The 15,973-nt window shown below is 43.1% G+C and overlaps 1 protein-coding gene across 1 annotated transcript in view; it reads right to left on the reverse strand.

The window, feature by feature from the left end:
- The window catches only part of ECSCR (endothelial cell surface expressed chemotaxis and apoptosis regulator), a 72,878-nt gene that overhangs the window by 12,755 nt on the left and 44,150 nt on the right, over positions 1 to 15,973 (reverse strand). Inside the window, exon 5 of the mRNA XM_033927416.1 lies at positions 8,682 to 8,718. Within this exon, the coding sequence (XP_033783307.1) occupies positions 8,682 to 8,718 (37 nt within the window). The remainder of the gene's footprint in view (positions 1 to 8,681; positions 8,719 to 15,973) is intronic.

Genomic DNA, 15,973 nt, shown 5'->3' on the forward strand with positions numbered 1-15,973 from the left:
CAGGGCGCCCTCAGCCAAACTTTGCATTGGGGAGTTGGTGGACTGGAGAGGGAGAGATAGGGAGAAGATGGATGGGAGAGATGAACTTGGTGGAGGGGGGGGGAGATGAACTTTGTGGAGGGGGAAGATGGACTTGGGGGAGATCATGGGGAGGAACTTGGGGGAGAAGGAGAGATGAACTTGGGAGCTATCAGGGAGAGGGGAGATGGAAGAAATAATGGATCTAAAAACAGAGGAGAGGGATGGTGGACAATGAAATTTAGGGAGGGAAGGAACAGAAAGGGAGAGCTGTTGGACACAAGGGATGGTGGGGGATAGAGATACTGGATAGGAGGGTAGTTGGGAAGAGAAAGGGAGAGCTGGTAGACTCTGGAGTGGTGGGGAAGGAGGGAAAGATGCTGGATGAAAGGGTAGTTGAGAAAAGGAAAGATGGTGGATCTGGGGATGGTGGGGTCCATTGCTGCAGCTACGGGGATGGAGATAAAAAAAGGAAAGATGCCAGAAGTCCGGGGGTGGGAAGGGAAATGGAAGGAAAGGACAGAGATGGAAGATGGATGGTTAGCACAGAGAAAGAAGAAATAAGGAGAACCTGGCAAGAGAATTATCAGAAAACAAGCAGAGCCTGGCTGGAACCAACATGATTTGAATAATGACCAGACAACAAAAGGTAGAAAAAAATCATTTTATTTTCTGTTTTATGATTACTATGTGTCAGATTTGAAATGTGTATCCTGCCAGAGCTGGCATTAGACCACGAACATGAGCTAGGATTTAACAGAGAGAGGAAAAGTATTTTTTGCTTGTTTTCTTTACACCACAGCGCCAGTGTGGGTAGGAGAGGGCAAAGAGGGTGAAGAGGCTATAAAATAAACCCACCATGATGTTTGAAAAAAACACCCAATTGGGCAGGAAAATCAAATAAAAAAAAAAAATCAATTAAATAATAATAATAATAATTTTATTTCTTATATACCGCTATACCGTGAAGTTTAAAGTGGCTTATAATAAAGATACATTTTGTCAGTACATGGGATACAAGTGGGTTACAATAAAGATACATTTTGTCAGTACATGGGATACAAGTGGGTTACAATAAAAATACATTTTGTCAGTACATGGGATACAAGTGGGTTACAATAAAGATACATTTTGTCAGTACATGGGATACAAAGTGGAAAGAGAGTATAAGTTAGTTTCAAACCTTGAATTGGGGTGGTGGCGAGGTAGGGAAGAGGGCTGTAGTGAGGAAGAGGTGGGTTGAGAATTTAGAATTTGTTAAACAATCGAGTTTTCAGGGATTTTCTAAAGTCTGCGTATGTAGTGGCCTCAAGTATGGGTTTTCCAAGCCATGTGTTCAGCCTAGCTGCCTGGAATGATAACATTATATCTAGAAACTTTTTGTATTGGTAAAATTTCAGGGAGGGGTGATTAAAGAGGTTTGTTCTGCGAGTGCTCTTGTTGGACTTGTTGAGAGAGAACTGGGAGATTAGGTAAGCTGGAAGAATCCCAAAGAGAGCTTTGTAACAAATACAAGCAAACTTGAAGACTCTGGATTCTGCAGGTAACCAGTGGAGTTTCTGATAAGGGGTAATGTGTTCCCATTTTTTTAAAACCGTGGATTAGTTGGATCGCGGTGTTCTGAATTAGTCTCAGCTTGTTGAGGTTCTTTTTATAAGCTCCTAGATATATGATATTTTAGGCTGAATCGAATCAAAAAAATTTTTCCTGAATTGGGCAGCACTATTCCAAATTGCAGTTACAAATTAATGTTTATTGCACACACAAAAAAGCTACTCATTAATTCACTTCAGAAAGGGGTCCAAGTCAAAGTGCTTTTCATAACATTAAAGTGCGTTTGTAAAAAAAAATTAATTTAAATAGCATTAAAACATTCTCAATTTAAAGTGCTTATTAGATATTCTAATTAAAATAATTTCCTTAAAATCACTTTAAAATCTCTATAGCAATTTATCTTTGTTTCTTACAGTCTCACTTGGAAATTTAGCAAAACCCTGGAACCTTCAGGTGAGTACCTTTTTATATTACTTTGCCCATCTTTTAATTGCTTGTTTCCATATACTGTGTCGCTATAAAAATGGTTTGTCTTTTCTTTCACAAGTAATCAATAAGGAGTTCCTGCTTACAGGTAAGTACTTCTTTTCACCCTTGAGTCCTCTTTACTCTTTTTCTAGTGTCTCTCTCCTTGAAGCTCTTCTAAATATTAATAACTGCTTCTTTTCTTTGCAGGAACCTATTGAAGGTTCTTCAGGTAAATTAATCATTAACCAAAATTAATAACTGTGCACACAGAAAAAAAAAAATCTCTCCTTTATTTTCAGGCTTTCTTGCAGTGGCTAGCGTATGATGAAGATGAACACATAAGAACATAAGAATTGCCACTGCTGGGTCAGACCAGTGGTCCATCGTGCCCAGCAGTCTGCTCACATGGCGGCCTTCTGGTCAAAGACCAGCGCCCTAACTGAGACTGGCCCTACCTACGTATGTTCTGGTTCAGCAGGAACTTGTCTAACTTCGTCTTGAATCCTTGGAGGGTGTTTTCCCCTATAACAGCCTCTAGAAGAGCGTTCCAGCTTTCTACCACTCTCTGGGTGAAGAACTTCCTTACGTTTGTACGGAATCTATCTCCTTTCAACTTTAGAGTGCCCTCTTGTTCTCCCTATCTTGGAGAGGGTGAACAACCTGTCCTTATCTACTAAGTCTATTTTCTTCAGTACTTTGAATGTTTCGATCATGGCCCCTCTCAATCTCCTCTGTTCGAGGGAGCCCAGTTTCTCCAATCTCTCACTGTACGGCAACTCCTACAGCCCTTTAACCATTTTAGTCACTCTTCTCTGTACCATTTCGAGTACTACTGTGTCCTTCTTCATGTACAGCGACCAGTGCTGGCGCAGTACTTCAGGTAAGGGTGCACCATAGCCCGGTACAGCGGCATGATAACTTCTCCGATCTGTTCGTGATCCCCTTCTTTATCATTCCTAGCATTCTGTTCGCCCTTTTCGCCACGGCCGCACATTGCGCGGACAGCTTCATCGACTTGTCGATCAGAACTCCCAAGTCTCTTTCCTGGGAGGTCTCTCCAAGTACCGCCCCGGACATCCTGCATTCGTGCATGAGATTTTTGTTACCGACATGCATCACTTTACATTTATCCACATTGAACCTCATCTGCCATGTCGATGCCCATTTCTCAAGCCTGATTATGTCACCAATAAGTTAGGATTCAGGATCAGCACAAGACGTCTTTCTGTTCTTTAGATCTTCTGAATATTGTGATTAACCAAATTTTAAAAATATATAATTTGCCTCCTTCTGAAATATATATAGGTGTATCCATAAACTTAAAATGATTAGGTCCTTAGCAAGTATTCTGGAACCATCATCTTGAAACATATTGATACATTCACTTGTAATATCAAAAATTAATTACTGTAACTCCCTATATAAAGGAATATCTCAGAAAGAAATTAGACGTCTTCAACTAATTCAAAACACAGCTATTAAAGTTATCACTAATACTAAGAAATACGACCACGTCCTCCTCTCTTAAACAAAGCCCATTGGCTTCTGATTCAACACAGAATAACTTATAAAATTGCCATGATAATATTCAAAACCAAGGAACCAGTTTTTATTGATAGACTTCTCATTTCATATGATCGGCCCAGAACCTTAAGATCTACCAGTCAACATCTATTCTTCGTGCCCTCATTAAAGATTATTAGCACTTGTTGGGCTACAACATTCTCAATAACTGTCCCCATCATTTGGAATTCTTTGCCAATATATATTAGAGAAGAGCAAAATCTGGATAAATTCAAAGGTGCATTAAAATGTTTTCTTTTTATTTTATATATTTATTCAATTTATAGATATACAATAACAATATCTATATAAAGAGGAAAAAAAGAGAGATTACATATAGTTAAACAGGAAAATAAAATAAAGTATAATCCCTAGGAATTAAACAATCTCTCTAAAAGTAAGTCCACAATTTGGGAGAAGCAATACACATACTATCATGGGATCCGATAGTTCATTAAAGTAATATAAAAATTAACCATATCAGTAGTGCAGTGTACATCTTCTAAATTATTAAGGACTAAGTCCGCGTGGAAGTACTGGGAGGGGTTACTCCTTTTCCCTCAAGGAAAAAAAATAACTGGGAAGGGTCAAAAAAAAGTATAAGAATGTTGATCCAAAAGGATCAAACATTTACAAGGATATCTAAGTTGAAATTTAGCACCCAAAGACAGTACGGATTGTCTCAATTGCAGGAACTCTTTCCTTCTAGTCTGGGTTATCTTTGAAACATCTGGAAACATATAAATCTTTGAATCCATAAAGGTCACCTCTTTAAGCCTAAAAAAAAAGCCTAAGAAGTGCCTCTATCTTGTTGGAAAACAAAAGTCACCAGAAGTGTTGAATATGAGATGGCTTCATCCACTGAGGTTTCCAATATTCTTGTTAAGTCCATTGAACTCGTTGAATCAGGTAATGCCTCTGGTTGTGAAGCCTTCTTAGATGTTGGAAGGAAATATATCTTATGTAAAGGCGGAAGTCCAGACTCAGGGTATTTAAACACTTCCTTTAAAAATTTATTAAATAAATCTCTTGGAAACATTGCTAGTACCTTAGGAAAGTTAAGAATTCTTAAATTAAGCATTTTAGTATAATGTTCCATATTTTCAACTTTCCTTACTAGCAATAGTCTATCCTGCCTTAAGGTAACTTGAGATTTTTGTATCCCTTGAACCTGTTGATCCAAGGAGTCCACTCTTACCCCCTGTGTCTTCACTCCTTCCTGTAGTTCTTCAATCTTTTTTCCATAATCCTTGACTAGGGGTAGAGTTCCTGTACAGAGCTGGTACAAGGAGTCTAAAGCCTTCCAGATAGACTCCAACATGAACTCTGCTGGCCTTTCCAGTGAGGGAATAGGTGGAATCTGTCATCCCTCTGAGATTGGCTTGTCTGTCCTCTCCTCGATCTCTTCAGCTGCCAGGTGTACATCCAGGGACACCGGTAAGCCCTCCAGCTCAAGAAGGGAAGTAGTTTCCTGTCCCTTCTGAGCCGCCATAGTTCCCCCTTCTCGTGGCTGCTGGGGAGGGACAGGTCCTGCTGGGCCTGAGAGCAGAGACCTCCCTCCGACTCGGCATAGCCGGTTCGCCCCGGGGTGAAGACGTTAGGAAGCCATCTATCGTCCCCCGTTGTCATGAGGAGAGTTCGGGTTGCCGGGCTGTGGCAGCCGCTCTCCCCCTTCTTTTCGGCATGGGGAAATCTTCGTTCGAAGGTAAGAATAATTTCAGCAGGAGGACAGAAAGTCGGCGTCCTCACTGCACCAAAATGTTTTCTTTTTAAATACGCCTTCGAACACTGACTTGCCTTTCTCTGCTTCCAAGATATCCAGCAATAAAGAAACTGTTCCCCTTCATTCCTATTGTTTTCCCCTTCATCGTGGAACGAGGACAACATCTGGGACACTGTGCTACTGGGATACAAGCTATACTGCAGAGACAGAGTAAGATGGCCCACTTCAAATTAAAACTGAACACTGAAGTTCTTCATAGCTACACCCCCTTACTTCAGAATGAATTCCCTAACTATAAGGGGAACTAACTTCTCAATCTCGCAAACAATTAAAATCCTGGGAGTTCATCTGAAGAAGCAACTATCCATGAAAGCCCAGTTACGCCACATTGTATGCAAAGGATTCAACACACTATGGAAACTCAGATCTATAAGAGAATACTTTGAATTAGCATCATTCCAACTTCTGGTACAAGCACTAGTCCTAAGCATCCTAGAGTATACCTAGCAGGACCATACAGACACTTCCAGAAACTAAGTGCCATCCGTACAAAACACTGCAGTTAGACTAATCTTCAACTGAAAAAAAAAAAATTGACCACATTTCCTCTTTCTACCAAAAATTACATTGGCTAAATTTGGCTGCCTCTTTTACTACCCAATTACCTTACTAATCAATTCATATTCACCTAACCCAGCCGTTCAACGCATCAACATTCATTCTTTTTCTTCCCACCAGTCAAAGGTTGCACTCAGAAAAAGTTCATCAACAAACTCCTATCATATCATGCCACCTCCTGAGACCAGAACTAAGCCAACTGACCAGAGTATCAATCACCTACATTCACTTCAGAAAACTTCTAAAAACACACCTTTTTACTAAATTCAATAATCCTCACTAAGATATATTCAAACGCTGCTTCCATCAACGACTACTGCCCAATATTACACTGTAACCAGTAGATACTGTTCAGTTCTACCCTTCCCAACCCAGCTACGTACCTTATAATTCTCATTCTTATCTGCTCAGCCATACCATGTGACAATACAGTACTCCCCCCCAAATTCACAGGGGTTACGTTCCAGGAGTGACTGCGAATTGTGAAAAACCACAAAAAATGGATATGGTACAAAAATGCCTAATTTCTTTTAGGGCCCACCTCCCCGCTCTGTTTTTGGCTTCTCATTGCCACGGTGACGGCGCGTCATTATCAGCTGAACAGCTGCTGCCATTGGTGATCATTGGCTGGAAGGCTCCATCACGTGTGTGTGCTCTACCGCTGCAACTGCCACCGATCTCCTCTCTCTCTCTATCCCCCCTCCCTAAACTCCCTCACAGTGGCTGCGCTAATAATAATCGACAGGATGAGGTGATGGTGTGTGTATGGATCAAAAGCAGCAGGAGGAATAAGAAAAAAAAAAAAAAAACCCTCACGAATGACTGAGGCCGCAAACTCTGTAATCCCACTTTCACCCCTCCTACCAAAATATGTTGTAACTCACTAACAATGGTCAGTTTTTACCTGAACTGAAAGGCTTATGTTATGTAATATTCAGCCCAAGAGCAGCTAGTGGCTAGCTGACTATGTCCTGCATCTTAGCCAGCTATTTATGAAATTCAGACCACTGGCTGGCTAAGCTGAGCAGCCAAATCAGTCTATCTTTGGCCACTATAGGCTTAGCTGGCCAGCACTGAATGCCAAATAAGTTAGAGAAGTGCAATTTATTAATACGTGGTCACATTTCATCTAGATGGCTGCTCAGGGCAAATCCTGTAGGGCAGGGGTGCCCACACTTTTTGGGCTTGCGAGCTACTTTTTAAATGACCAAGTCAAAATGATCTACCAACAATAAAATTAAAAAAAAACACAAAGCACACTGTATGCATAGAAAATGTTAATCATCATTCCTATTCCAGGGTTTTTCAAAGAGGTCAAAGCAGATGACTCTAAGCACTATCACCTCAGTAACAACCATACAAAAATAGACAAATATACTCCCTCCCTTTTTACTAAACCACGATAGCAGATTTTAGCGCAGGGAGCTGCGCTGAATGCCCAGCGCTGCTCTCGACACTCATAGGCTCCCTGCGCTAAAAACCTCTATTGCGGTTTAGTAAAAGGGGACCTTAGTGTAAAATATAGACAGCAGATATAAATTCAGACACATTTTGATCACTAAATTTAAAATAAAATCATTTTCCCTACCTTGTCTGGTGATTTCATGAGTCTCTGGTTGCACTTTCTTCTTCTGACTGTGCATACAATCTTTCTTCCCTTCTTTTAGCCTGTATGCTTCTTCTCCTCCAGACCTCATTCCTTCCCCCCAACTTTTCCTTCCTCTTCCCTGCCCTTTCTTTCTCTCTGCCTCCCTTTCATTTTTTTCTGTTTCTCTTCTTTCCTTCTGTATCCCTGCCTGCCCTTTTTCTTTCTTTCTTTCTCCCTGCCCTCCCCCAAGCCACTGCCACTGCCATTACCATCGGGGACCAGGACCCAAACGCCACCAATAACAGGCCCCAAGCTCTCCCTGCTTCGGCCAACCAGCATTCCTCTCCCCGACGTCAATTCTGCCGTCGGGAAGAGGAAGGCTGATCAGCCCAAGATCGTGATCAACCTATTGGGGGAAATGCTGCCGGGTCCTGCCTTCGCGGAAACAGAAAGTAGGCAGGACCCGGCAGGAACAAGAACAAATGCTTCACTAACCTGTCTCCCGCATTAGCCCGTAGCGAACGCTTGCTTCAGGGCTCTCAACATGTGCGTGCCGGCTTCCCTTCTCCCCCCCCCCCCCCGGACATAACTTCCGGTTTCGGAGGGAAGAGAAGAGAAGCCTGCACGCACACGTTAGAGCCCGGAGCATAAGTTCGCTAGGGGCTGAAATCTCCAAGCCGTTTTTTTGGGTTTTTTTTTAAATGTTCAGCAGCGGCAGATGACAGCTGGGCGGACCGCCCAGCTAAAAGGCTCTAGGGAGAACACTGGAGAGGAAGGCTGATCGGCCCGTAGATCAGGACGGCAACACGAGTGCGATCGACTCGAGTTGCCTTCCTGAGCTACTGGTCGATCGCGATCGACGCGTTGGGCACCCCTGCTGTAGGGGTTTCCTTGCAGATTCAACCCCTATGAGTAACACATCACTAGACAACAGCACTCTCTTCTTTCAAGTTTCACAACAGCAGTTTTTTTTATTTTCTTTTTTTCATACAGATACCACCAAATACCCTTCTCTTGCTGCCTTCTCCCATCTCCTGCTCTGTTGGAACTTTGCCTCACATCTGGTAGCAAATGTGGGCTGCAAGGACTCTCTCCTCCTCCTCTCCTAAGAAAACCCCTATCATCCAGCTGCAACCAGGATTAGCTTACCTTTCTGTGAGGATTCTATCTTCTGATTTTGCTTTATCTACAAAAAAAAAGAAAAATATTTTGATGATGCATATTGTTAACCGTCAGAAATAATTTACATCAAACAAATACATACCAGGTTAGGGGACACCAGTCACCCTCTGTTTATTAAATTTAAGAAACACACATTTAACCATGGACCATCAAATTACTCATACTGTGTTTCCCCCAAAATAAGCCCTAGTTAAGATCCCTCCCTCCCATCCCTTTGTGCACCGGAACACCACCTTACATACCTCCGAAGCCTCAAAACAGGCTGCTTTGCGGCCTTCCCTCTGCTGCATCACTGATGACATGCGACACAGGGAAAGCACAGGCGGGGAAAGCCATGAAGCAGCCCGTTCAGAGCGCTGCCACCAGTTTTGAGGCTTCGGAGGTATGTTGGTGTTCCAGTGCACAAAGGGATGGTAGGGAGGAATAGGTATAACATGGTGGAAGGGTCAGTAGTGTTTCAGTGCACAAAGAGCTGGGGAGGGAGGGATAGGTATAACATGGCAAGTGTCAAGGGTCGATACCATGTTTCCCTGAAAATAAGCCCTAGTGCGTTTTTTGGAGCACAAATTAATATAAGACCCTTTCTTATTTTTGGGGAAAACACGGTATTATGAAATTTGTCTTTTCAATATTGGCAACTAAATAATTATTTAGAAAAAGACAATTTGCTGATCCTTGTCCATGCACAGGTTTACCACTCACATCGATAGTATAGTGCAGGTTTGTTTAAAGCCAAGTTAAAATAGCAGAAAATATTACAAAGTACAACAGCATAATGTGTGTTTGGGAAAAGTAAAGTTACTTGCCTGTAGCAGGTGTTCTTTGGGGACAGCAAGACAGGTAACCTTACATCTGCATGACATTATCCCAATGGAGCCCAGAGCGGATGCTACCCAGCACTTCATAGCTTCAAGAGGCTTTTGGCAGCAGCCCCAATGCGCATGTGTGAATGCTTTTTCACACAAAGTGCAAGCGTGGGCCCCTCAGTAAAAAATAGCTAGAAAAGAATTAAACTTCCAGAAAAACCCTAGCTACCAGGCTTACTGAAAACAACAATTCTGGAAACCACACCTTCAAAAAGATATAAAAAGGATGGAGGCGGTCCAGAGGTCTTCATCATAAGGCCTATAGGGACAAACTTAAAGATCTCAATATGTATACTTTGGAGGAAAGGCAAGAGAAGGGAGATATGATAGAGATATTTAAACACATATGTGACATACAGTAAATGCGCATGAGTCAAGTCTCTCATTTGAAAGGAAGCTTTAGAATGAGAAAGCATAGGATGATGATAAGAGGTAATAGGCTCAGGAGTAATCTAAGGAAATACTATTTTACAGAAAGGGTGGTAGATGCGTGGAACAGTGACTTGAAAGAGGTGGTAGAGAGAGATTGTGTCTAAATTCAAGAAGGTGAGGGATAGGCACATGGGATCTCTTAGAGAAAGAAATAATGGTTATTGCGGATGGGCAGAATAGATGAGCCATCTGGCCTTTATCTGCTATCATGTTTCTATATAACAACTGTAGGACAACAAAATCTTGCAATGACAAGGCTATCTTGAACCAATCAGCCTCAAACCAGTTACATTTGGGGACATATTGCCTGCATACCAGTCACAGTTCAGTGCAGAATAAAGCTAGTATACTAGAGCATACTCTAATAAATTCCATATGAAAAAGCAAATACAAAACAACAAATTTATAAAAAAGAAACATTTTTCAATGATCTCCTAAATGCCAAATAATTCTAAATAGACCTGATTGACATAAGAATAGAATTCTAAATAGATGAAGCCTGATATATTAATAATGATTTAAGTCATTTATGAGAAGTAATTTTATTTACCATTTATTTATTCATTCATTCAATTTTCTATACTGTTCTCCTAGGAGAGCTCAGAACGGTTTACATGAATTTATTCCAGCATTTTGTCTCTGTCCCAGTGGACTCACAATCTATCTAACTTTAACCTTTACTGCAATAACAGGACATCACGCAGAATTAAACTGTTCACCTTCCCTTCGCCAAAACACTGTCCTCTCAAAAGATTCCTCGATAGAACTTTCGCCTTCCAAGCAGCCAAGTCGAACCCATGGCTAGCCCAGATGATACTCGAGGCCCCCACTTACCTTGCCTTCAGAAAACTACTAAAAACTTACCTATTCAGCAAACACAACCCTTAATATTCCGGCCACCCCACATAACACTTACCCCACCCCTGCCCCCTTCCTCCTTCACCAGACCCTCCCTTCCACACTCTCTACTTCCCTTATCTAGTTCGACCAAACCTGCAATTTCTGTTATACTGATGTAAATCTTCCCCTCATTGCAGACAGTTGTAAATCGCTGTAATTTCACTGCTGACTATTGTAAATCGTAATTTATCGTAAATCTGCTTGTAATTTGTTGTAAATCTGCTTCAAATTTTGTTGTAAATCTGCTTGTCAATGCAGATCATTTGCTAATTGATGTAAACCGCCTAGAACTCACTGGGTATGGCGGTATATAAGAATAAAGAATAATAATAATAATGAACTTGGGGCAAAGGATGTGGATCAGGTGACCTGTCCAAAGTCACAAGGAGCAGCATGGGTTTGAATCTACAACCTCAGGGTGTTGAGGCCGCAGCTCTAACTAATGTGTCACATTTTCAGACTTAATATGGTAAAAGGTAGCATGGCAAGTATTGTCTGACAAGGATGGCAAAATATGGTATGGTGAAACAACATGGATTGGCAAAAACTTACAAAGCATGGCTAGCATGAAACTTTATGTGAAGAAAATAAATAAAAACAAGATAAAAAGGAAACCGACATGGTTCTCCAAACTAGTGGCGGAGAAAATAAAGGCAAAAGAGTTGGTGTTCCTGAAATATAAAAAAAACCAAGAAGAGGAGTGCAGAAAGGACTACTGGGTGAAACTGAAAAAAGCCAAGAGAGAGATACGTCTGGCGAAAGCACAGGCAAAAGAACAATTGGCTAAAAATGTAAAAAAAGGAGACAATTTTTTTTCTGATATATTAGTGAAAGGAGTAAAATGAAAAATGGAATTGCTAAAGTAAAAGATGCTAGGAACTGATATGTGGAGAGTGATGAGGAAAAAGCAAACATTCTAAACAAATACTTCTGCTCTGTGTTCTGGAGAAGGACCGAGGTTGTCTGACAAAGGGTCAAAATTCTAGGAACAAATGGCCTGGAAACGAAGATCTGCATCTATTACCGATCCCCAGGGCAGTCTGAAGAAATTGACGGAAAAATGACGGACAAATTAAACGCAACTGCAAGGGAGGCAACACAGTTATCATGTGTGACTTCAACTATCTGGGAATAGAAACATAGAAAATGATGGCAGAAAAGGGCCACAGCCCATCAAGTCTGCCCACTCTAATGACCCACCCCCCTAATTTCTTCCCCTAAGAGATCCCACATGCCTATCCCATTTTTTCTTAAAATCTGGCACGCTGCTGGCCTCAATTACCTGCAATGGAAGTTCATTCCAATGATCAACCACCCTTTCGGTGAAGAAATACTTCCTGGTGTCGCCATGAAATTTCCCGCCCCTGTTTTTCAGTGGATGCCCTCTTAAAGGCATGCCCTCTTAAAGGCCGTGGGTCCTTTAAGAAAAAATATATCATCTTCCACCTCGATACGGCCCATGATATATTTGAACGTCTCAATCATGTCTCCCCTCTCTCTACGTTCCTCGAGTGAGTATAGCTGCAATTTACTCAGCCTTTCCTCATACGGGAGATCCTTGAGTCCTGAGAACATCCTGGTGGCCATTCGCTGAACCGATTAAGCTCTCAACACATCTTTTTGGTAATGTGGCCTCCAGAATTGTACACAATATTCCAGATGAAGTCTCACCATGGATCTGTACAATGGCATTATGACTTCGGGCTTCCGGTTGACGAAACTTTAATTAGTGTTTTCATAAATTTACTCACTCTGTCCTGCATCCCTTTTTGTGGAGTAGAATGACATTAGCTGTTTTCCAGTCCAACAGGACTCTTCCTGTACTTAGGGAAAGATTGAAGAGTGCGGAAAATGGTTCCGCTAGGACATCACTCAACTCTCTAAGCACCCTGGGGTGTAGATTGTCTGGTCCCATAGCTTTGTTCACTTTGAGTCTTGATAGTTCACAGTAGATGCTGCCAGGTATAAACTCAAAATTCCGAAACGGGTCTTCCGAGCTTTCCCTTGTCTGCAACTGTGGATCGGACTCCAGTGCCTCGCAGGTAAAGACTGAACAGAAGTATTCATTTAGTAGTTCGGCTTTATCGGAATCTGATTCTACATAATTCCCATCTGGTTTCCTAAGGCGTACTATCCCATCTGTGTTTCTTTTTCTGTCACTAATATACCTGAAAAAGGATTTATCCCCCTTCTTAATGTTCTTTGCTAGATTTTCTTCTATTCGGAGTTTGGCCTCTCTGACTGCTGTTTTGACAGCTTTAGACTTGGCCAATACTGTGTCCCCACGCAAAGTGATGTTCTCTATGTCTTCGATTAATTCTATATCCTTGTCTTCCTGTTGTCTTGGAGGTCTGTATACTACACCAAGATACAGGCATTTGTCATTTCTCCAGGCCAGGTTCATCCAGACGGATTCCCCAGTGTACTTGACATCTACGATTCTGGTAACTTTGATGTCTTCTTTAGTGTATAGTGCTAAACATAAGAACATAAGTAGTGCCTCTGCCGGGTCAGACCAGAGGTCCATCCCGCCCAGCAGTCCGCCCCCGTGGCGGCCCAACAGGTCATGGCCTGCCTTAATCACCAGAAGGGGCCCCCTTGCCTCCTAGGTTTCTCATCGAAGTCCTATCTTCCCATCAATGTCCTAACCCTCCGGCCTTGCACCTGCACAACCTGATGAGCTGTCTATACTTATGCAACACCCCAGCACCTCCCTCAGTACCCCACGATCCCCTTTTCCCTCAGGAATCTGTCCAATCCCTGTTTGAATCCCTGTACTGTACTCTGCCGGATCACTTCCTCCGGGAGCGCATTCCATTTGTCCACGACCCTTTGGGTGAAGAAAATCTTCCTTGCATTTGATTTGAACCTATCTCCCTTCAGTTTCTCTGAGTGCCCCCTTGTACCTGTCGTCCCTTTTAGTCTGAAGAACCTGTCCCTGTCCACCCTCTCTATGCCCCTAAGTATTTTGAAGGTCTCTATCATATCCCCCCTGAGCCTCCTTTTTTCCAGAGAGAAGAGCCCCAGTTTATCCAGCCTCTCAGCATATGGGAAGTTTTCCAGCCCTCTTACCAGTTTCGTTGCCCTCCTTTGGACTCTCTCAAGAACTGCCATGTCCTTCTTGAGGTGCGGCGACCAATATTGAACGCAGTATTCCAGATGTGGGCGCACCATCGCTCGATACAGCGGCATGATGACTTCCCGCGTCCTGGTTGATATGCCCCTCTTGATGATGCCCAGCATCCTGTTGGCTTTCTTCGAGGCTGCTGCACACTGTGCGGATGGTTTCATGGATGGATCCACTAGCACACCCAAGTCTCTCTCAAGTCCGGTGTCTTCCAGCAATCTCCCCCCCATTTTATACTCGAACAACGGGTTCTTTTTCCCTATGTGCATGACCTTGCATTTATCTACGTTAAAGCGCATTTGCCATTTGTTTGCCCAGTCCTCCAGCTTATCGAGGTCCCTTTGCAGTTCCTCACACTCCTCCCTGGTCCTAACTCTGGCGCAGAGCTTGGTATCGTCTGCAAATTTTATAACCTCACACTTTGCCTCCGTTTCCAGGTCATTGATAAATATGTTGAAGAGTAGCGGCCCCAGCACCGATCCCTGCGGCACACCGCTCGTGACTCCCCGCCAGTCAGAATATTGGCCCTTTACTCCGACCCTCTGTAGTCTACCTGACAGCCAGTGCTTGATCCATCTTTGTACATCCCCGCCCACCCCTTGGTTCCACAGCTTCCTAAGCAGCCTTTCATGTGGCACCTTGTCAAAGGCCTTTTGAAAATCGAGGTAAATGATGTCTATGGGTTCCCCTTTGTCCACCTGACTGCTTATTCCCTCAAAGAAGTACAGAAGGTTTGTCAGGCACGACCTTCCCTTACAGAATCCGTGCTGGCTTGTCCGCAGTAGGCCATTTTTCTCGATGTGCCCGCAAATGCTGTCCTTGATCATTGCTTCCACCATCTTCCCTATAACTGAAGTCAGGCTCACCGGCCTGTAGTTCCCGGGGTCACCTCTCGATCCCTTCTTAAAGATAGGTGTGACATTCGCCAGTTTCCAGTCCTCTGGTACCTCTCCAGTTTTCAAGGATAGGTTGCAAACAAGCTGGATTGCGCCCGCTATTTCCTGACTTAGTTCCTTTAGAACCCTTGGGTGGATCCCGTCCGGTCCCGGTGATTTGCCGCTTTTCAGTCTGTCAATCTGCTTGAGGACATCCTCCCGACTTACCTCTATATGCCCCAATCTTTTGGCCTGCTCCCCACTCATGAGCTCCTCTGAGTCCGGTATATTGGACGTGTCCTCGCTCGTGAAGACCGACGAGAAGAACGTGTTCAACCTCTCAGCTACCTCTTTATCCTCCTTAATCACTCCCTTCCTATCCCCATCGTCCAATGGCCCCACCTCCTCTCTCACTGGTTGCTTCCCCTTTACGTAACTGAAGAATGCCTTGAAGTTTTTCGCCTCCCTGGCCAGCCCCTCCTCGTATTTCCCTTTTGCTTTTCTAATCTCTCGGTGGCATTCCTTTTGGCATTTCCTGTGCTCCTGGTGATTTTCCTCTGTTGGATCCCTTTTCCATTTCCGGAAGGACACTTTCTTGTCACTGATTACCCTCTTTACTTCAGGTGTCATCCAAACCGGGTCTTTTGACCGGTTTGGTCCTCCTCCCAATTTGCCCTCTCTGTCTCGACGAAGTAAGTTGTAACCCGGTATAGCCATATCCCACCCATCTGAATCCGTGAACCAAGTCTCGGATATCGCCACCACGTCTAGGTTGGCGTTCATTATTTCCATCTCCAATTCCAGAATTTTATTGCCTAAACTGTGTGCATTAACATACCTAGCCCTCCATACCTTATGTTTGCTAAGTCCCTGTGGAGAATTTCCCGCCTGAGTTAGTGCGACTCCTATAGTATTGATTTCAATGTGTGTACTTACCTCGGACTCAGAAATGGAGTTGCAACTTACCTCGCCAGGATGGTTCCTTACCGCGCCAGTATGTGAATGGGTACCCTCCCCCAACTTATCTAGTTTAAAGCCCTACGAAGCAGGCGGGCTAGT

The sequence above is a fragment of the Geotrypetes seraphini genome, chromosome 18 (genome assembly GCF_902459505.1).
Source record: "Geotrypetes seraphini chromosome 18, aGeoSer1.1, whole genome shotgun sequence".
NCBI lineage: Eukaryota > Metazoa > Chordata > Amphibia > Gymnophiona > Dermophiidae > Geotrypetes > Geotrypetes seraphini.